Source organism: Carassius auratus, chromosome 43 (genome assembly GCF_003368295.1).
Source record: "Carassius auratus strain Wakin chromosome 43, ASM336829v1, whole genome shotgun sequence".
Classification (NCBI taxonomy): domain Eukaryota; kingdom Metazoa; phylum Chordata; class Actinopteri; order Cypriniformes; family Cyprinidae; genus Carassius; species Carassius auratus.
In genome coordinates, this window is record NC_039285.1 from 10,656,704 (window position 1) to 10,680,646 (window position 23,943).

Genomic DNA, 23,943 nt, shown 5'->3' on the forward strand with positions numbered 1-23,943 from the left:
CGGTGGTTTATGCCAGAGATTTGCTAATCAACTCTACCACAGGCATAATTATCAGAATAATGTTCTAATTCTTAATGCTTGAAATTAAACACAATGTTCGTTAAACGTCTGCATATATATTTACGTATCACATTTACGATTTGTTTCTAAGAACATTTCCAGGAATTCAAATGAGAACAATCATAAGAAATGTTTTTGGGAATACAAAACATTCTTAAATTAGAGGAAAAAGGAGAAGATATCAGTTAGGAAAAGTTTTATTTTTTTTAACAATGTTTGGTGAATCTGTGCCGATTACTGATTCATCATCTTTTTTGCCATTTTATATGTTTGCAGGCATGGTTTAGCTGAATCATATGAAATGTCTCGGTACGGTTTTGTTGGTACAGTAGGTGGAAAATGAAGAGTCTACATTTATGAAGCTATGAATAGAGCCATGTACTTTCGTCTGCATATTTGTTATGCATCCTCACATTTGCAGAGTCCGTCTGAACTTGTACTCGTTTTCTATCTGACATTTTCCAGCGGAGGTCTGAAGCCATTTACTGTGGTGTTTTCAAATTTGGAGAGTGGTTCAATGGCCAGCTTTAGAGCTCCGACAGAAAATGACCCAGTTTGCTGGAGTCATGTGTCTCAGAGGGCACGTCCTGCTGTTTCACAGCCAAGTCCGTTGTGATCTGATCTCACAGTCCTTGTCTAGTTCCCTTCTAACAAACCCTTAGGCCTCAATCACTCCCTCCCCTGCCAACTTAGACACAAGTGCCAAAACAGAGCGCAGGTCTCTCTTTCAGAATTGGATGTCATATTTTTTTTTGACCCAAATACAAAGATTTCAGCTGAAACTACCCCTTTTGCATTTTTGTATCTTAAATGACAGCTGTGAACTTGCAGAAATTGTTACAAAGGTGGTGCCTCTGCTAAACTAATGTACTTTTTACAGGTGTAGGTGAATGTATGTAAGGAGCAGCGGTTTGTGTAATTAGGAGCCAGGGAGTTACGTTTCTGGAAGAATCGCGAGTGGATACCGATACAGTAGTCTTTAAGGTGGTTTCCCGGAGAGATAGGAGATCAGGGCAGCGATGGCACAGATGTAAGTGATGATGCCGAACACGATTGAAAGGACAGAGAGCCAAAGAGCCTGCCGAGATGCAGCACTGGCACCCTGGAAATCTCCTTGTGCTGATGCTTTGTTCGTCTGGAGTGGAGAGAAGAGACGGTACACATCAGCATTAAACACAGTGAATGATGGACGTCCCTCTGCTCTCTCCAGGTTGTTTACCGTATGACTGCAGTGATTCGCTTTCACGCAGGATCAGTCAAAGGCGAGCATGTTTTCCATCATTCCACAACCCTCTCTTTTATCCATTTCGTTTCTCCTTTCAACTTTGATCCCCTCATTTTCGACAACACCTCATGCTCTATTGGAAATCAATCACCAGGGGCCTGTCATTATGACACTAATTAAAGTCTGAACCGAAATCCATTGATCAGATCCTAGTCTCGTCAGCTATGTGGGCTGAACGTCTGCAGTGCCACCCCCGCAGTAAACAGGGTTGAAGAGAATAAAAGTTGCTTCATGTTGACTAATCCACACACAAGAGAAAAAAAAAACACTTTATGTAAAGGTGGCCAATCAGAATCCAGCTTTCAAGATTGAGAAGAAGCTTTTGCATTTGATTTAAATCAGGCGATCAGCAAAGGGTAGAGTATGTGGGTTCGTCTGGGGATGAGACAAAGCTGAATAATTCAAGTGCCTTGACTTGTGTTATTCTTATGTGTGGCACTTTGATTCGCTGGTGGCATAATCCTGCAAATCTCAGTGTAATCCTGCCTAAACCCTCAGGTGTAATTCTGTAATGTCCACACTCACTCCCTCCCAAAAGAGCGCTTGTCTTTATTGCTAATCTCTGCCACTTTTAGTCCAACTGACCTTTTGCCATATAATTAACTCTATGCTTAATCTGCAGTGTTGGGGAAAGTTCCTTTTAAAATTGATAAATTACAGTATTGCAATAGAAAAGTATTGGGTTACTTAGTAACTTTTTATGGAAAGTAATGCATTGTTACTTTTGCGTACCAGGTTTTTATAACTCAGATATTTCATTGTAAATTTAAAAGTAAAGTGTTACTTTACTAGTTACTTTAAAAAAAGGTCATTATATTACGTAACTTGTGTTACTTGTAATGCATTACCCGAACACTGGATATCGGTTTGCCTAAATATCTGTTGTTTGATCTTCTTTATTGGCAAAGTCTATTTAAATGTGTTATAATCAGGCAGTATGGAGCACTGGTGCAGTCTTCTATATAAATGGCTTCTAAGTATGATTTATAAGTTGTGTCCTTTTTATTGTCCTTTCCAGTGTTGGCATTGCAGTCTGTTTTCTTTAATGCATCATCTGCCATCTTCATAAAATTTCACTGAAAGATATGAATGACATCAGAATTCTTTATGCTGACAAAAGATGATCGCTTATGAGTAACAGGATAAAGAAAATAGCGCTGTCAGTCAGTTTAGAAGAGTCTATTGATAGATCAGTACAAGTATTTGAGCATTGCATATGACTCCTACTTCTGTACTGGAGAGGTATTGATATGCAGACATTGTTGTTTAAACAACTAGAATTATATATTCACAATATAATGACATGTAATTGGCAGTGGCACATGTAGCTGTAAAGCAGTTATTATGTATGTCCCGTATTTCTGACAGTTGAACCAACGATGCCAATAATTCTTGAATTAGTCTTTCTTTTCTGTCAATTTTTTCTTTGTAGTGAATTGGTATAACGTTTTTGTCTGAATTGATAAACATTTGTTCGGACCTCTCTCTTAATGAATCATCTGAAGCAGTTCCTCAGTCAGTAAAATGGAAAGTATCAAAATACTAAAAAATATAAGCAGCACTGAAAGAAGGGGACATTCACCTACTGTACAAAAAAAAAGAGTACTGTTTGAGAGGTAACTTTGAGCTACTCCTGTGTGTCGTGAATAAGCGGCTGTCTACACAGTGTTTTTGTGTTCAACTCCACTGTTTCTCAGTTGATTTCCTGTTCAATATGTACTAGATGGATGTCTTTGACCAAAACATTTTGTTCTCCTGGTGTGCATTACTCTCGCTGTTCATTTGGTCCAAGAAGTCTCATATAAGTCTTAGAAGTGCATATACAGCGACAAAAATGCTAGACACAATCAAGAAAATTAAAACTTGAGAGTTTAATATTTCACGAGTCCCATGAAAAAAAAAAACTTGTCTCTTACCTTTTGGGAAAGATAGAATGCAGCAATGCCCAGAGGCCAGAAGCAACAGAGCATGGAGAAGAAAGCCAGGCCCAGGTAATCTTGAGGGATCATGATGGGGAAGTTGCTTTCACTGTCTGTGTCACTGAAGTCATCACTGGAGGAGTCCTGTGGGGGATTTCACAATCATCAGCACCAGCGAGGTTATATCATCTTACATTATGTCAATGGAAATTATTTGTTAGTGAGAAATTATATTTAATTTACTATGTCATGGGATAAACCTTTTATTAATGTATTATTTAGTGTATGTTGTACTCAATTCTTCATAGGATCCTAAGAAAGGGAGTTTCGGAGATATGGTTCATTTAAAATTGTAGGTTATATAAATTGCTTTTGTAACACGTGAACTTCACATGTAATTAGGTTTTATCCAACAAAGGCAATGGCTTGCGTTTATTTTTAAATGTATCTGTTGCCGGGTTTCACGGTTCCTGTAAGATAATGTGACTGAATGAGGTTATGCCAAATGTGCAGTAGCGGTGCTGCCTACGGGCAAATTCTGACTCACGTCGTTTCAGAAAAGAGCCGTGTTTTCAATCCGTCTCTTCCTCTAGAACCGTGTCTGACAACTCTGCTCTACAGCCGTAGTGTTTACGTCCTCCAGATGTGTGTCATGTATTTTGTACTTTGTGTTGACTACATAAAAAAGGATAAACGTATACTAAAATGTACGGGAAAAAGGGAAACAGTTAATCTACAGTTTCCACTGGACTCAGACACTGATATGATGTTTGTGTGATACGAAAATCTACTTTTTTTCAACATGGAGCAGTGTAGCATGACACAATGCAATAGTATTGATATAAAGGCTATGAATAATTTAAAAAAGTAGCCTTGCAATCAAGCTACCATGTTCCACAACACTTTTAAGTGCTTACTGGTATTTAAATAGAATACTATTTTATTAATGCTGTGTCATAGAGCAGGTCCTCATAAAGCAGTACAGTCACTTGCTCCAGTTTTGCCACCTTCACAGTCGTCTCGTCTCTTTGTTAGCACTGTCTCCGCTCAGAACAGGTTTTTAAATATTTCAATGGCAGCGGTTTTACACTTGATCTCCTGATGAAAAGCGCTGATGACATGACAGCATGTGTAATCAGTGCTGACAGAGAGAACCTCAAGTGCTTTTTTTAAAGGGACTGTTTGTGCTATGTGACAAGACGCTTTTCAGAGGAATGCTTTTGTGCTCTGAGCCAGAATGCTAAGTGTTCAAGTATGTTTTGTTTGAGCTGCTTGTGGTGGCGCAAAGTCAATCGTGTCATATTTTTTTTGACAGGTATACATGGTCTGATACTTTGATCTGCTCTTGGCTGTCTGTCACAGGTAGAGAAACACCTTTATTAAGCATATCAATCAAAATGATTAGTGGGTAAGCCGAATCTGTAATATGGATCTATGCTTTTTCGGCCTAGACCTTGTTTGCTGGTGTATGAAATAGAAGTTGGCATGGAGCTCATCATCATAGTGGCATGATTATTCACACATCAATGGACACAGAGCTTTCAATAATCATGCTGGGTTTGAAGGCCAGTGTCCGCGTTCAACATCCCCCCTGCTATTCATGCCTTTTGATTTTTCAATTTAGAAGCTCATTCACCTATTACTGACTGCTGCATTTAAAATTGTGCTGCAATATCCAGAGCATTGGAGGAAATACAGGGCTTAATGGCTAGGTGATTTTCTATTTTTCCAATGCAGGAAGCAATGACGATTTGGACTGTGAATGAACAGAATAAACAGAGAGTGACTTGGCAAGTCATATATCCTCTTCTGACTATTATTAATTCCTCATTGTCATTAGGATATGTCCCCAAAACCTTCAAACTGGCTGTTATTAAGCCTCTCATCAAAAAACCACAACTTGACCCCAAAGAACTAGTTAATTATAGACCAATCTCAAATCTCCCTTTTCTGTCCAAGATACTAGAAAAGGTGGTATCCTCACAATTATATTCCTTCTTAGAGAAAAATGGTATATGTGAGGATTTCCAGTCAGGATTTAGACTGTATCATAGTACTGAGACTGCTCTCCTTAGAGTTGCAAATGACCTGGTCTTATCATCTGATCGTGGTTGTATCTCTCTATTAGTTTTATTGGATCTTAGTGCTGCGTTTGACATAATTGACCACAACATTCTTTTGCATAGACTTGAACACTTTGATAGCATTAATGGAAGTGCATTAGCATGGTTTAAATCGTACTTATATGACCGCCGTCAGTTCATAGTAGTGAATGAAGATGTTTCATATCGATCACAAGTACAGTATGGAGTACCTCAAGGCTCAGTACTAGGGCCGCTACTCTTCATGCTTTATATGTTACCCTTGGGAGATATCATCAGGAAACATGGTGTTAGCTTTCACTGTTATGCTGATGATACTCAGCTCTATATTTCTTTGCGGCCCTGTGAAACACACCAATTCATCAAAATGAATGGAATGCATAGTCGATATAAAAAACTGGATGACGAGTAATTTCTTACTGCTAAATTCCTAAAAACCTAAAAACTCTGCATGTAATAACCTAGAACACTGTCTAAGACTTGATGGCTGCTCTGTCAATTCTTTGTCATCAGTTAGGAACCTAGGTGTGCTATTTGATCGCAATCTTTCCTTAGAAAGTCACATTTCTAGCATTTGTAAAACTGCATTTTTCCATCTAAAAAATATATCTAAATTACGGCCTACGCTCTCAATGTCAAGTGCAGAAATGTTAATCCATGCATTTATGACCTCAAGGTTAGATTACTGTAATGCTTTATTGGGTGGTTGTTCTGCACGCTTAGTAAACAAACTACAGCTAGTCCAAAATGCAGCAGCAAGAGTTCTTACTAGAACCAGGAAGTATGACCATTTTAGCCTGGTCCTGCCAACACTTCACTGGCTCCCTATCAAACATCGTATAGATTTTAAAATATTGCTTATTACTTACAAATCCCTGAATAGTTTAGCACCTCAGTATTTGAATGAGCTCCTTTTACATTATAATCCTCTACGTCCGCTACATTCTCAAAACTCAGGCAATTTAATAATACCTGGGATATCAAAATCAACTGCGGGCGGCAGATCCTTTTCCTATTTGGTGCCTAAACTCTGGAATAACCTACCTAACATTGTTCGGGAGGCAGACACACTCTTGCACACTCTTTAATCTCTAGATTAAAGACCCATCTCTTTAACCTGGCTTACACATAACATACTAATATGCTTTTAATATCCAAATTTGATAAAGGATTTTTAGGCTGCATTAATTAGGTAAACCGGAACCAGGAACACTTCCCATAACACCCGATGTACTTTCTACATCATTAGAAGAATGGCATCTATGCTAATATTATTCTGTTTCTCTCTTATTCCGAGGTCACCGTAGCTACCAGATCCAGTCTGTATCCAGATCAGAGGGTCACTGCAGTCACCCGAATCCAGTACGTATCCAGACCATATGGTGTATCAGCACCTAGAAAGGTCCTCTACATCCCTGAAAGACAGCGGAGACCAGGACAACTAGAGCCCCAGATACAGATCCCCTCTAAAGACCTTGTCTCAGAAGATCACCAGGACAAGACCACAGGAAACAGATGATTCTTCTGCACAATCTGACTTTGCTGTAGCCTGGAATTGAACTACTGGTTTCGTCTGGTCAGAGGAGAACTGGCCCCCCACCTGAGCCTGGTTTCTCCCAAGGTTTTTTTCTCCATTCTGTCACCGATGGAGTTTCGGTTCCTTGCCGCTGTCGCCTCTGGCTTGCTTAGTTGGGGTCACTTCATCTACAGCGATATCGTTGACTTGATTGCAAATAAATGCACAGACACTATTTAAACTGAACAGAGATGACATCACTGAAGTCAATGATGAACTGCCTTTAACTATCTTTTGCATTATTGACACACTGTTTTCCTAATGAATGTTGTTCAGTTGCTTTGACGCAATGTATTTTGTTTAAAGCGCTATATAAATAAAGGTGACTTGACTTGACAAACTCAGTTCCCTCAGCTTTTCAGAGTTCAACTGCTACAACAATGAATAAATGGGCAGAAACAAGAAAAATCAAACAGGCAGCCACTGCCACCATGGTGGCATTTTGGCAAGACCGACCCGAGATGAAAACAACAAGCTGAAAGTATGTTTGTACTGTGCCGTAATGGCCAAGAGTATTGGCAGTGACATACATTTTGTCTTTTGCAAAATTCACTGCTTAAGCTGTTGTGGTGTTCATTCACATTGTTTCTTAATTATGTCACTGCTTATACTTGTAGAAGCAATGTGAATGAACACCAGTTTAAAACAACAGTTTAAGTAGCAAATTTTGCAAAACGCAAAACTGATGTCACTGCCAAATATTTTTGGAAAATGTTTGGGGTCAGTAAGATTTTTTTCAATGTCTCATGCCCACCATATTTTTTAATGTTATTTATTCCAATTATAACAAAGCTGAATTTTCAGCAGCCATTACTCCACTCTTCAGAGACACGTGATCTCTCAGAAATATTAATAATATGTAATATCAAATGAACAATTATTTTATCATTGATATTTTATACTTACATGTTTTTGTGAAAACATGATTCTTGGATGAATAGAAAGTTCAAATAACCAGCATTTATTTGAAATAGAAATCTTTTTGTATCAATATAAAACTCTTTACTGTCATTTTGGATCAATTTCATGCGCCCTTGCTGAGATCAAGTTTATGAACTGTAGTGTAAATAAAGAACTAAATAATATAAGGCATGGTAATTACTTATATGTATGAATCTTTATGGTTTTACCCATGTCTCAGTATTTAAACAAATGTGGATTATTACATTAAATCTCAGAGTAAGTATAAATCATTTCAGTTTTAATTTAAATGTGTTTTTCAAGACACTTTATTTTCTATTAGAACACATGGCCAAAACTGCCATTAGTTGAAGAAACACTCATGTTTTTATATTCCGGAGGAAAAGTCTTACCTCAAAGTCTGGCAAAAGGTCATCCCCATCTTCCATGCTGTAGGATACACTATGGACATCTCTTGTCTCTGCCAGTAACTTCCTTTCCAATGGTGAACCAGGGCCAATGTCCACAAAAGTGGTTTCCAGGTACTCCTTACTGTGGATGCCCAAGGAATCAGCAGCAGCCCAAATGCTAGTAGGAGGATAAAGAGTCTCTAGTGTACTAGGCAATGAACATGGATCCAGTAGCTGCTGCCGTTGGATGTCTGTAGACCGGCAATAATTCCTCCAGTCCAGAGGGGGCCGTCTTTTGTCCTCCTCATTTCTCATCAATATGCTTTTGAACAGTCCACTACCACTAGTGCCTGTTTCACTTGAGTTTATGGGGCTGCTGTCACCCAACAATGGATGTTCCAGTTCGTCCAGATTCTTCATTTTCCCAAATCTGGATTGGACATCAACTAATGCTTTCCGTCAGATCTGGCCAACAATTTTACTCTTAGGAAAATGTCATATATATGAAAGCAGACACATTACAATTTTTTTTTTTGGTTGATTTCACACAGATACAAGCATAAACCTTAATGGGGAAACTAACTCATGTGCTCCTCCATCTCCTCCCAGCTTGCAACCATGATTTTATTCCATGTGTTTAAGTGCACAGAGCTCTTGAATACTCCTTTTTCTTCACATGTCAGAAGCTATTTGTTCCTTTGCTTGATGACTGAATGCAAGCTCTATGTAGCACGTTGTACACAACTGGATATATCTCAGGCCATAAATATGCTAATGTGCTTCATTTTGCATGAAAAAAGATGGAAGTCGCTTCTGATGATGGAAAACCGTGATTAGCCACAGACTGTAGACAGGTTGTGAAATAGTGACGATTTTAAGCGTGAACTTCCCCTTCTGCTCTCACTCGTTCAGATGAGAGAACCGAAATGTTTTGAACAGAATTGTGAAGTGGGAGACTTTTATCTAAATATGTAGAATGGAATAAAAATAGCTGAGATTTAGTCCAAAGCTGATAGGAATATTCTCTGAAGTGCCAAAAGCTTTGAAGGAAGCGTAAACATAAGCTTAAAAAAAGAACATTGACAGGTGATCGTAAGACTTATCAGCTTTTTCAACTATGCACATCTATCTAAATATACTGTTTTAGGTATCCGGTGTGTTTTCAATGCCGCAGTGTGAAACAAACTTTAAAAAATAGTATTCTCTGGAGTGCGGCTTTTCAGCAAGTCATCAAGAAACCCATTCCGTTTGTAGCAATGTCTTGATGAAGAAATCAGAGTGCTCGGGTATTGATTTACAGCGCTAGCTGAGACCAGAAAGCTCTTGTGGGGACCTGTATTTTTAATGCGCCACTCGCTCCCAGCCGTGCGAGGTCTCTCAGAGTCGTGTCCAGCACCCCTCACCTCTCATGGTGGTACTTGGACTGTGCTGCCAAAAGAAAAGAACAAAGTCAGAAAAAGCATTTAGTGCACACAGAACAGCTCTTGATAAGTGATCCCCAAGTGTCTCTATTTTAAAAGGCTGGTCTGCTATAGTGTTTGAGTGGCGGGATGTTATGTGCCAAGGAACGGACACTAATGAACTCAACATCTGCCTTTGAACACTTCTAAGCGGGTCTATTCCAGGAGCACGTCTGTCTCAAAGGCAAAGAGGATCAGTGAAAGGGCAGAAGACTCGTTGGTTTGGAAATATGTTCTGCAGTTAGAGGGCATCAGCCCAAGTTCTCTTTTAAAATGTTAGATGGGCATGATGGTTCAAGAGCCATTGCTGCAGCACACCCTCTGGCGAATCACGATGCACTGCACGTCATCTAGTCCACTTACTCACTCCGCATACAAATCTCTGTGGCCCTCACCTAAAAACACCCGGACAACCTTGGTAACAGCATCTGAATATGTCACCAAAGAGAAATTGAGGTCCAGGAGAGGTCTGCGGCTCCAGGCGGTGTATTTATAAAATATTTCCAATGTAAACACCTGGACGAATGCCTAGTTATATAGGATAGTCAGTGTGAAATGGATCTTATGATGTGGTGACGTCCTCCCTCTATGATATGCCCTTCAGCTTGTTTATTCTGTCAGTCAGACTCATTTGTCATCAGGATGTGAGCCATCTTGATTATTCATCAAATGGTGACCGCTTTTCTTCTCCACAAAGCACTGTATATTGTAAGGTGTATCTTGTCATGTACATACATCTTGTATTTATTTTAACTACAGCTGCATGCTGGACAGATTTAAAGTGTGACCAAGGACAACTCTGGTCACTCATATGTACTGGCAAATAAAAGAGATTAATCAATCTAATTGAAAAGAATCTTGCTGTTCTGACACTATAGTTGCTATAAACAATATATTCAGTATTGTTCAGATGCTGTTAAGTTGTTTATTTGGGTAAGTTGCATTTGAAAGTGTACATTGCTATACAGAGCACTTGTTGTGCATTACAGCCTCATAGTCACAGAAATGCTAATTCAAGTAGGAAAGGAATAATTTTGAACTGTTTGTAAATACTATTTTAAAATATCCATTATTTGTATTGCCTAATGTTGAAAATGCCAAACGTTTCTGGTCTCGTCACATTGACTTCTGAATTACGTGGATCACGGAAATGACATCATGATTTTGATTCAAAACAGACAGATTTCAGAAAAAGGTTGAGTTTGCATCACTGGATTTTACTCTCAGTCTTTTAATTTGTATCTGCCGTAATAATTATTTGGTGTATGGAACATTTTAGGGTTTTGAAAAAGCCAGATAAATGAGCCCAGGGTTCAAAATGAATCAGACGATCATGAAAGGCACAACTGCTTCCTTAAAATGCCTATCATCTTTACATTCCACTAACTGCCTTTGTTAAGAGCTTCAGTTACTCCCCTTATGAATAGAGTCCCATTACTGCAGTGAACTTTATGTGTGGTTTAAAGTCTATAGTCTATATAGTCTCCAATTCTGTGAAATTTCACTTGATGTAGACTTTCATTTGATCAATCATTACTGGCTGAAGAGACAGTGCTAACGACAGCGACCTGGTGTGATCAGAATCTGCTGTCACATTTCCCAGGGGCCCCTCTGTCAGTCAGTCAGCCCCTGAAAAACCAGGATGACAGTCTCAGAACGATAGGCATCTGGTGCAGGTGAGCGTCTGCCTCTCATTGCTAACCTTGTGCTGTTTTCGATCAGTCCTCTACATGCCTGTCTGCACCAGTCTAGCAGATCTGAAATCATCTCTGTCAGTGGCAATATGTAGCTTCTAGAAATTACCCGAGGCATAGCTATTTATTTAGTCATTTATTATGTAAATAGTTTAGATTTAGGATGCACGTTGCATCCTTTAAACTAGTTGTTAATGGAAACTTTGGTAAAAGGATCAAGCATACTTAATATTAATGATATGCAAGAGTACTGTATTAGAATAAAAAATATTTTAATTTATTTCATTTAAATTTGGATTTTAATGATTTCCTCAAGGCAATAATTTGCCCTCCCCAGAGTGTGTGTGAATATAATATAAATATCCAGTAAAGAGATTTTGAAAAGTTTAGCTAAATGTCTGAGTTATTCTTTGCCATGTAAAGAAAGTGAATGGCGGCCACAGCTTTCATGAAGGAATTTAAGTGAATCATTTCTGTCTCATCCTCACAGGAACCTTTTGTATGACTTCAGAGGGTTTGGAATATAGTACACAATGGATAACATATAATATGATTTAACTGTGCATTTTTGGTCCCCATCCACTTCCAATATATTCAAGAGAGCAGCTTGAACCTTCTGCCTAATATCTCCATTTGTGTTCCACTGAAAAAAAGCCCATACAAGTCATACAGGTTTGGAACAACACGAGAGTATAGGTTAATAATGTCAGTTTACAATTTTTGATGAACCATCACATTAAACGCAGAAGTCTTAATTCAGCAAGAATGCATTAAAATAAACAATCTTTAAACACTGATAAGGTTGATAAGATTATCAATGTTTGGTAAGGTTTGACAAAGAAGAAAGGCTACTTGGGCAACAAATCCGCATATATAAGAATAATTATCAGATAATGACTGCTGACAATTTAGCTTCATCATCAAAGACATAAAAATGTTCAAATATATTTGAATGGGTTATTTTAAATTGTACTTTTTTCAGTACTGTGTTACTGTTTTTAATGAATTAATGTATAATGCAATGAACAGGGTCTTTTTTAATGCTTTTGTCAGTTGTTTTTCTTAGATCTTTTGGTTACAACGTGAGTGCAGTTTTGAAAATGAAGCTAACAAACAGAGATGGAAAACAGCTGCCCACTCATTAGATCATTAGGAATTTATTTGGAAGGCATAACATGTGAGTCAGTTCTGGTTTAAGGTTTTTGACACTGTGTTATATTTTGATGAAACACCTACAGTGCAGCATATTTTAATTGGCAAAGGAATATAAAAATTCAGTCAAAATTAGCCCATGCCTCATATCCAGCTGCTTTTCTTCAAATAGAAAGTAAGAAAGGAAATCTGATTCCAGCAGCACGTAGACTGGCATGATAAAGAAAGAAATTGACTCTATGGTGGTGCATTTAGATCAATAAAGTAGACGCTAAATCGAACTGCATCTGATTTTAAACATTATCCATTACCGTACAGAGCATCATGAAGATATATGGAGCACCGTCGTATGAGTGCAGGTCTGGCAACATAATGGTGGTCTGGATTGTGGCAGCGAGTGAAGAAGCACGCATTACTCTGCTTCATTTTGCTTTGCTGTGCTCCCCTGTCTTTCTCTTCCTTCACTCTGGTCGTCGTGCACTTGAGTGACGAGAGAACGCCAGGGTGATAATTCAGGAGCAGATCCCTGCTCTCCCTCACATCAACATTGCTGCAGTGCACCTCTGGACACCAGGAGAACAGGCAGGATGGAGAGGGCCACAAATATCAGGAAAAAACGTGGACAGACCTACACCCACACACATTCACATTGTTTATTTAATGTGCATCTGTTAAAACAGAAATGAACTATTTTCTATTTTAATATACTTTCATTGTAATTTATTCTTGTGATGACAAAGCTGAGATTTCATAAACCTTTTTCTTCTTTAGTCTTCAGTGTCACATGATCCTTCAGAAATCTTTCTAATATGCTGATTTGGTGCTTAAATGGTTAGTTCACCCAAATAGCTAAATTATGTCATTAATAACTCACCCTCATGTCGTTCCAAACCCGTAAGACCTCCGTTCATCTTCGGAACACAGTTTAAGATATTTTTGATTTAGTCCGAGAGCTCTCAGTCCCTCCATTGAAGCTGTGTGTACGGTAAACTGTCCATGTCCAGAAAGGTAAGAAAAACTTCATCAAAGTAGTCCATGTGACATCAGAGGGTCAGTTTGAAAATTTTGAAGCATCGAAAATATATTTTGGTCCAAAAATAGCAAAAACTACGACGTTATTCAGCTTTGTCTTCTCTTACGGTCTGTTGTGAGAGACACTTCAAAACAAAGCAGTTTGTGATATCTGGTTTGCGAACGAATCATTTGATGTAACCTGATCCTTTTGAACCAGTTCACCAAATTGAACTGAATCCTTTTAAACGGTTCTCGTCTCCAAAAAGCATTAATCCACAAATTACTTAAGTTGTTAACTTTTTTAATGTGGATGGCACTCCCTCTGAATTAAAACAAACCAATATCCTGGAGTAATTCATGTACTCAAACAGTGCACTGACTGAACTGCTGAATGAACACCGAGCCGAGCCAGATAACGAACAAAGACTGACTCGTTCTCGAGTCCGGGATATGCAGCCTTTTTGAACATGGACACTTGTAAAAAAAAAAAAGAAAAAAAAAAGAACGTGATGGAATCCAAAATTATTTCAATAAGATTACTTAATTATTAAACAAATGTGTCTAGTAGTGTGCATGTAATGTCTAATTCATTATCAAATCATTCTTTTGAGTCAGATCAAAGCTCTATTTCAGAAAAATAGCATAAATACTTTTATGGTGCCTTTTTTTTAGCTTGCAAATTCCAGTACCCATTTTTTGATATTATATGGAAATGAGGAAATATTCAAAATATCTCCTTTTAGGTTCCAGAGAAGAAAACAAGTCAAGTTTGAAACATCATGAGGGTGAGTAATTGGTGGCATTATTTAAATTTTAAGGTGAACTATCCCTTTAAGCTATGCTGGCTTGCTTCCAGAGAAGATGCACTCAGCTTTATTGCTAACCCCCCAACCCCATCCAGTCACCATAAAAGGACTGCTGTCAGCCGCATTATAAGCCTGCCTCCCTTTCTGATTGCTGCCTCACACATAAAACACCCGGTCAGTTGGACCGAGCTCTACAAGGACAGCACAGCAAATCAGCACCAGCACATTTATAGAGAACCGCTTCCCTCTCTTTTGCTCCGTTTCATTTTTTATTTTTATTTTTTTCTGACTACTTCATCTTCTTTTTGAGCTGTTTATTACTAACCTCTGTCTTTTATTTGATTCCTTTAGCCTGTTCAGCATTATTTCAGCTTAACCAACAAACTCAGGGTCCCCTTATAAATATGCTTTCAAAGGAAAAAAAAAAAGTATATATATATATATATATATATATATATATATATATATATATATATATATATATATTTATGAATGTATATTCCTTATTAATAATACTGGGCTTTTTAAAGAAAAAGAGATTTTGCTGTACTTTTTTAAAGTAATTTATTCACTGCATCACCAATAAATAGCATATAGTAAGCAAATAAACAAGCAAATAAATTAATTAATTAATGAATGAATGAATGTACTTTATGCTTCCAGACAAGTTTCTTGAAAATGCGCCCCATCTGCCACTGATCAAACTAATGTTTTACTCAAACTCATACCATTGATTGAGCCATATTTGCTATTTGTAGGTCAATCAAAACAATGTATACTGCCCTACAAAGGCAAAAGACCTAAATTTGCTAGTGTGAAACTAAGAAAAACAACTTTTTACTTGTCCAGCCAAATTAATTATAGGTAGGACACTGGAAATTTAACAATTAGATGTTTTAGTAATGAAAATTATCTACATTGAAAAAAATTGTGAGCTCAAACTTGATTTTTAACCCTATTTTTAATTAATGTACTCTGCCTTAGCATTGTCTGCAAAGCATGAGAAGTCACACCAAGGCAAAAGGCAGTAACTTCCACATATCAATATCTGGTTGATTATCACCATTTACAAAATTGCTATAGTAACAAAAATTGTTTTTACTAAAAGCTTACTAAAAGTTAAACTTGAGTGAATTCTTTGGATACCAATTTATTTGCTATGCTCACTAACGTAAAATATTGCTAGACACAGCACCATTGCTTTTATCAGAATCAGAATTTATCTTTATATTGACTTGTATGAAATAGCTTAACCTAAAAGAAGGACTTGTGGATTGAAGTGAACACCAACAAGTGAGAATAATGCTCAGAATGCTTATCGATTAAACATCTCCGATGACATTCAACGCCATGTATTGATTTTATCAGGTTACTAGAAAAGGTAGGATATGGTTTTAATTGTGAACTGTTAGTAGGCTACTGATTCTATGATTTATCATGCTAGCTATGGCATTCGAGTCCACACGCGTCCAAATACAAGTGACAGCCAAATAATCTGCATTACAAAAAGAAAGATTTTTTTTTTTTTAAAGGTTCTTCACAATTTTGTATTGCTGGCAAGGTATCTTGTCTTTACAGTGCTTTGATACATGGAGCTGTTTGGTAGATCGCGATCTATCTAATTTGTTTGTCTACACCATAATTAAACTGCGGCAGACTTTAATGGACAGTAAAACAAAGGCAGAACACCGTCTAACTCCAAACCGGCACCGTAACTTCATATTGACGCATGGCTAAACAAAGTCAGAATGCCGTAACTCAACGTGAACTGGTGTTATGTTGTTTTGCCTTGGTATCTTCGGGGCTTTTCGAAGTTGAGACGAGCCATTATTTTCTCTGAAAAACAATGAAATTGACTCAAGATACTTATGCACACAATAAAGGATGTCTTGAATCTCTCAAAAATATAAATAACTCATTTTTTGGGCAAAAATCCAAGTTACGGTCTTTTGCCTTTGCACAGCAGTATAAACAGTGTTTCCATTTTTTTTTGCATTGATGATTAAATGAAGTTTAATAATCAAATGCTACTTGATAGTATTTGTATGCATGAATCACTCAGAAATCATTCTAATATGCAGCTTATTATCATCAATGCTGAAAACAGTTGTGTTGCTTAATATTTTTTTTATTTATTTGAAGTTGAACTCTTCGTAATGTTGTCTTTGCTTCACTGATTTTAATAAACCCTTGCTAAATAAAATTATTAATTTCTTCCTGAAAAAAATCTTTCTGTACACTTAAAATAGCAGTACAACAATTTGTCATTATTTGCATTTTCTAATGGACGACAGATAAAGCACTGACAGGCAATATCAAGCACAGAGACCCACTCACAGTACACTCACCCTTTATACACCCTCCATGACTGAAACAAAGCATGACAGTGAACAGCTGCATTTTGCTAATTAAAGCAGAAATGGACTCTAAGTCTATGGATCTATATAACCTTAATTTATAGATATATAGATATATATAACCTAATAAAACCTTCCAGTGATTAATGAGCCAAAGTCTAATTTGTCATTTCTGTGCTGTACGTCTCTGCTTATAGAAGTGAGCCTTGATCATTCCAGCACAATAACTCTTTGCGCCCGACAGTGTCACATTACACTCAGAGTGGAAAGATACATAATTCCTCCCTAAATGACATTATAATGGAAAAAGGAATTCAGCATCACTGAGGGAGGGGTGCTTTCACGATCCAGCATTCTGTGCATGTGTTTGGAAATGAGCTCATTTATCAGGCATCTTTCAAGTCCAATTGTTCCTACCTTCCTTCTCTCTCTCTGTCTCACTGTTCTCGCTGTTACCAGGGTTACAAAACAGTACTTTGTCTATACCATGGTATAGTGAGGGTATTCTATACCGATGTGATGTACATCTCGCAGATTCCACCTGCTTTTCTATTGTTAAACGTGCTAGAGATACACTCAAATATCCAGGCCCAAATATTTTTGGAAGCATACATTTCCAAAAACCATGCTATTACCATGGTACGTTTTGTCAATGGTTTTTGCAGTACTTTCCCTCTGCCTTGTCCTCCATTCCTTTCCCTGTCATTCCCTCTTCTCTCCCCCGATGCTCTCTATCTCTCATTCTCTCCCTGGAGTTGGCGAGAGCAGTCAGTGTTTCAGAGGAGCCATTTGCACATATCTTAGCTGGGTGATTTCTCTCATCCCTCAGGCCCCATTGTGCCCCACACCAGCTGTGCCTGAGAGAGGGAGACAGACAGTGAACATACAGACACTGTAGGGGCTTTTCCCTTCCACCGGCTGATGTGTGTTTGTGTACGAGACTCTATATGTTTGTCTATGAGCCATGAACTCATAGACTCTATGTGTGTGACTCTTTCTCATTATCTGTAATCTGTTTATAATGGGACATCTCATTATTCTTGCTGATCCACTTGGGTGCTGAAAAGGGCACAAGGGCTTGACAGATCTATATTTGTGACAATAAAGAATGAGAGAAAAACAGAGCCAAGTGAAGATAAAAATGTACTTCTTTCATCTAGCTGCGCTGAATGTTGGGGTTTGATTTCTAGATGCACGTCTAAATTCTTTGTGCATGTTGCTCTAGTTGCTGTGGTGTCCAAAAGAAGAAATATGCTGCATTTGCAGGCAGTATCCGGGAGGCTGGAAAGCATCAAGGCATGTCCGAATGCAGTCTTTGCATAACATCCTGTTGACTGAGATGCCTTCATAAGGTTCGTTGAAAGCAACATGGATATCCTTTGCTGCCTATGATTTTTCACAAACCTGGCATGCAATTCAAAGGCTGACTGAACAAACATTAATAAAAAATGACATTCAGTGAAGCAGCTGAAAAAAAAAAAAAAAAAACTTTATAATGTCTATTTTTATGTCAGCTTTTTTACTAAGATGTTTTGGGAAGAAAATATAATTTCAGATGATAAAAAAAGCTAATAAAGAAATAATTAAATGTAATAAACTATAATTAAAATATTACAGAATATATATATATATATATATATATATATATATATATATATATATATATACCGGTATATTTATATTTATTTATTTATTTATTTGTATTTATTATTTTGTTTAATGTTTGTATTTATCATTATTATTAAATACTGCATTTCTATTTTACAGTGAAATATTAAAGTTAAATAATAATTTAATAATTATTATTTTAAATCAAGCATTAAACCATCAAGCTTTTATTCTGGCTGGAAACCACAGGGAGCCCTTGATGCTTGTCTTTTGTTGTCAGCAGTGGGTTTATAAGCACTTACAAGTTTGGGAAATTTTTGGTGCATGTTCCGTTCCCAAATGCTCACGATTCCTTTATACAGAAAACATTGCCTGTTTAAACACTGACTGGACAGCGAGGCAGATGTCCACAGCCACTTGTTCAGACCTCCATTTCATTCTCATTTGGTGTGAGATGGGTCTTTTTATCTCGTGCCAGTGCTTGTTAACTGAGACGGCTACAAGACATGATAGCTGTGCTGTGCTGTGCATAGGGAGCAAAACACGATCAATCAGAGCTGCTGGTATATTGTGCTCTTACACTTCCAGCTCTATGTTGAGGTGTACTGTACTACACAAGCAGCTTCCCAATGCTTGAGGGCATTTTATAAATTAAAAGGCTTATGATGCTGCATCAAGAACCCAACAAGTCTCCAGGCTTATTTTGATGCTCGAGTTGGATGTGGGAGGGGAACATATTTCAGATTGAGCTTAGGTTCGCACTGCTCATGTAAGTGACACATTTATTTCAGATGGATTACAGTATTCATGCTGCCTGTGTAACACTGGTAGCAGAAGCGTAGCTGTACAGTAAGTATAGTTTCCATGCTATGCCTATTCTGTCACACAGTATACTAAATCAAGATAAATAAACTGTATTCTTGAGTTGAAACTTGAAAATGCACCATAAACCTACAATGTTGGCTTGAAATAATATGAATAATATAAAATAATGCAGTGTAAAAAGTTTGATAAAAGTTTGGCACACAGTGACAATAGTTTGACGACAAGCAGGAAATGTTTATAGGTCAGTGTCATCACCGCATTAAAACTGTTCTGTGTAGATTAGTTATCATATGGATGATCCATCTCCTTACATTTCATGATCATTTTATGGCCCAGATAGATGACTAATATCTTTTTGATATTTTTAGGGCATAAAGCACAGCAAATGTAAAACAAGTAAGCAGATTTTGTGTGTGTGTGTGTGTGTGTGTGTGTCTGTGTTATACACACAAAATTTGCTAAATTGTTTTTATATTAATAAACCATAACAATAAAATAATATTTTTGTGATATATGTGGTGTATATGTGTGTGTGTGTGTGTAAGAGAGAGAGGTAAATTTTTGTGTGTGTGTGTGTGTGTGTGTGTGTGTGTGTGTGTGTGTGTATATATATATATATTACCATATAGTCACTATTAAATAATCAAAAAAATATCAAAGTTGTGACCAAGAAATCAGTTAAATTATTTACGATTTAAGGATAAGCATTTATAACAATATTTCCATTATAAGAATGCAGTTTAGTTGCACAATGTGAAAGCACAACATGATCCTGGGGCAGCTTCTCTTGCTTATGAGAGCAGTTTGAAACAGACCTATAGCATAGAATTAAAGCACTCTCAGTGGCCTGACCTCTTACTGGCCTTCTCTTCCACCATCTGAGTCAGAGACAGCAGACACACACAAACACACACACACATATGCATCAAGAGTGCCCATCCCACTGACTCGCGATACATGCAATACTTAAATATACAAGTAATCTAAAAACAGTCTCTTTGCACTTCATAATACCAGTACAGCAGACACAAATAAGACAACATCACTGAGAACACATCTAATCAAATGAGAATTCCTCTCACATGTCGCACATAATTACCGGCTAATTGTTTATTACTCAAGCTAAGTAAAAGGTTATCTCACCAGCATGTGGCAGGCTGGGGGATATGGCAACACACTGCATGTGACAGCACAGTGCTGATAAACAAGAAGAGCTGTAGTGTGTGTGTGTGTGTGTGTGCCTGTACAGGACAGTTTGGATTAGTAGCGAGATTTGTGCAACAGAGGGGGTGCACGGAGACTTTTAGGATAATAACGCACAAGACCGTATGTCATGAAATAATCTCCTTTTTATTGTAATGTGGAAATTTGATTTGTTGACCGAATTTAATGCTTTGTGTGTGAGTGAAGGGTGTCTGGGGGGTAGGAGCAAACTGATTAGAGTGTCTCCTTTTTTCTGCTTTTTAGTAAACATAAAATATTGTTTTACTTCGAGTAACTGTCTTGATGCATTTCTAAACATAGGAATTAATTTATCCCTGCAATCTCTTGGGAGCATCTACTACATGAATCACTACAGAGGCAACAGTGGATCGCAGATACAGTGACTAACAATAGAAATATCTCTCGCTAATGGGAACCGCAGCAGTTCTCCTTAACAATAGCAGAGAGTGTGTCCTTGGCCAAACCAGCCCATGTACTGCTGAGCAACAACGTCCTTGTGTCAGTGACACAATAATAATGGTGAACCTATGATTACCAGAAATATCATCACATGCCATGCAAGAGGCACAGAAGAGTTGGACTTCACAATTTTAGATTGAATTCGTTCGACACAAGCACCAGCTGTGAACGGAAATTGACAGGATTGAATGAAATTGTCCGAATAACCGCACAGCAAAATTAAAAAAATGTTCAATGCTTATCCAGGATGTGACATGAAATTTTAATCATCCAAAGAGGAATGCAGATAAAGCCAGCCTTTATACACCCAGAACACCCACAAAGAAACTGTATGGTATGAATATACTGGACAACACTGGTACAGTTTCAGCAAAAACAGGAAATACTTGCAAATTGAAAATATTATAACCTGTACTTTTTTATATATAAAAAACAATATATATATATATATATATATATATATATATATAGATAGATAGATAGATAGATATATATATAGATAGTATATCTATAGAGAGAGAGAGAGAGATGTGTGTGTGTGTGTGTGTGTGTGTGTGTGTTATACCATGCATATATATTACAATGTTTTACATTATTTATATACACATCTACATATACAATTATTTTTTTTAAATATTGTTTTATTTTTTAAATATTATAAAATTGAAATGTTTGTTTAAAATGGAAAATATCAATCATATTATTATAAATTATTATTGATACTACTACTACTACTACTACTTTAAAATAAATGTAAAATTAAAAGTATTTTATACTTTTTTTCTTACAAAAGACAAAAGCAAAACCTACCTCTTCCACTGATCGTGAACTCTGTGATGGTGTCCAGTGGGACTGGATGAAGCAAAACAGACGAATCCAGTGGCCCAGGCTGAACTTGAGCAATACTTCAGCACAAAGATATATTCTCCATTTGTGTGTACGAGCTTGTCTAGACGAGAGAGAGAAGGACAGGCTGGTGTTCGAGTGAGAGTTCACTTGACGCTGCTTGAGAAGTGACGGTTCTTGTCTCCCAAGTTGAGTGTTGTAGTAAAGCGAGCTCCTGTTTGCGTGTGTACAGACACACTGCAGTACACACCGCTCCTGATGCTTGCACTTTATTCTCTCTCTCTCTCTCTGCTTGTCTCTCTCACTTCACACCTCTCTGATGGAGTCAGTAGTTGCTCTTTTAATCCTGTTTATGCTGGGTATTTATACCACCAACGCTCTTCTAAGTCCCCTTGGCAAGACTTTTAAACTACGGCAGCGAAGCGAATCCTTGCATCTTCCTCTCCTTTTTTCTCTCCACATCTCTCTTTCCCTCCTCCAATGTCATTTGCGCCCCCCCCCCCCCCCTCTCGGTAGAGCAGCAGTACTGCAGGGTCCTAGAGCCGGGTGGCGTTTGCTGACGTGTTTGTGTGTACAGCGTATTCCTGCGACTGGACACACATCAGCTGGACACAAGTCTCCACTCTCACTCTTGTAATACCTTTCTTGCTCTTTTTTCCCCCCTCTTCTCCAGAAGATGCTTCAGAACAGTCGATAACAGAGCCACAGAGTGGACTGTCACTGAGAGATCCTGTCCACTTGTGTGAATCCTTCAGAAAGATAACTGAAAAACCTGCTAATTTCAAAATCATATCAAACCATATTTAGTTTCTCAATGCCCAGTTCTGCTCCTATTGTATGAATGATTCACCATTTAAAACTTTGCGGTCATTAAGATTTTTTTTTCATTGATACTTTTCTTCAGTGGCCTAAGGTGCAAGCTTTTGAACTTTATGATAATCAAAAAAAAAAAAAAAAAAAATATATATATATATATATATATATATATATATATATATATATATATATATATATTCAAATATAAATTATTTTAAAATGCAATAATATTTTACAATATTGCTAATGTATTTCTGATCAAATAATGCTGCTTTTGTGAGCATAAGAGATTTAAAAAAAACATTTTAAAAAATCTTACCGACTATTACCAGTATTTTCATTTGATAAAAATCTTCTGTTTAATCATCTTCTCATGATCACACAGCAAAAAATATATATAGCATGCATGTTCATCATGGTGAATTAATAAAATACAGCCTGACCATTGCAGTCCAATTCTTAAATGAATCTTTTATTTAATATAAAAATAAAAAAAAGATCAGTATGAATCTGTCTGGAACACTGCTGTGTCCATTTTATTAGCAGATCATTTCTTTCATAAATGTATTGCAATGCAAATTTACGAACTTAATTAAATTAAAACAAAAACCAAAAGTGATACTCAAATGCCCTCTACCACAACACACTCTTCCTCTGAAATGACTTTTGTCATTTTCGTTGACATCAATTTGGCTTCACAGGCTGTTGGATATAATAACATAAACCAGCAGACAACAGATATTTACGCATTCAATTCAAAGTTAGCACCATTCTCATTTCAAACACTCACTTTTCACATTCCAGTCAATAACCAAAGTCTAAAATCAATACCAGGTAAACAGGGCTATTTGATGCAGACTTTAAGTGAACAGAGCAGTGTCCATAGAAAATCCAGCCAGAATTTTTTAAACCACAGCAGTAAGCTCTTCAAATTGTTTTTACCCCTCTGACCCACTTCTAGATGCTGTTTTTGTGAAATTTAGATTGCTGTTCAATACAGCAGAAAAACATTGTGTTCTGTCCTGGATTTTAACATTAATACGATGGACCTCAGGAGACTGGGATAAAGCTGAGTGCAGGGGATGGACATTAGTAATCAATAAAATCCTTTGAGGCTTATGTGGCCTGGTTTCATGAGGTGTGCTTTCTCCCCCTCCCCTGCCTGCACCGCTGGAGTCTTTCATGTGCTGGTGGTGGTGTTGTTGATGGGAATAGGTCAGTCAACATGGTGAATCTGATGCTTCATTTGTCTTGTGCTGACAGGACGACAGCTGTTTGCTGGAGTGTATGGTCAGCATGGATCAATAGCCTTTCCTTTTGCTTGCTTCACCGTTGCTGACAACAAACAGGCACAGCATTAACCTCACACACAAATCTGGTGGACAAAGAAACACAGGTTGAGGTGGGTCAGATGTGCAGGTAATTGGGGA

The 23,943-nt window shown here is 37.4% G+C and overlaps 1 protein-coding gene across 1 annotated transcript; it reads right to left on the reverse strand.

The window, feature by feature from the left end:
• Positions 1-241: 241 nt before the first annotated feature.
• LOC113061681 (transmembrane protein 91-like) lies at positions 242-22,181 on the reverse strand. The gene is made up of 4 exons (XM_026231003.1): positions 21,662-22,181; positions 8,256-9,680; positions 3,262-3,408; positions 242-1,195 (listed from the first exon to the last, which is right to left on the reverse strand). The coding sequence occupies exons 2-4, from the start codon at positions 8,670-8,672 to the stop codon at positions 1,040-1,042; spliced, it is 720 nt and encodes a 239-aa protein (XP_026086788.1). The 5' UTR covers positions 8,673-9,680; positions 21,662-22,181; the 3' UTR covers positions 242-1,039.
• Between the last annotated feature and the right edge of the window lie 1,762 nt (positions 22,182-23,943).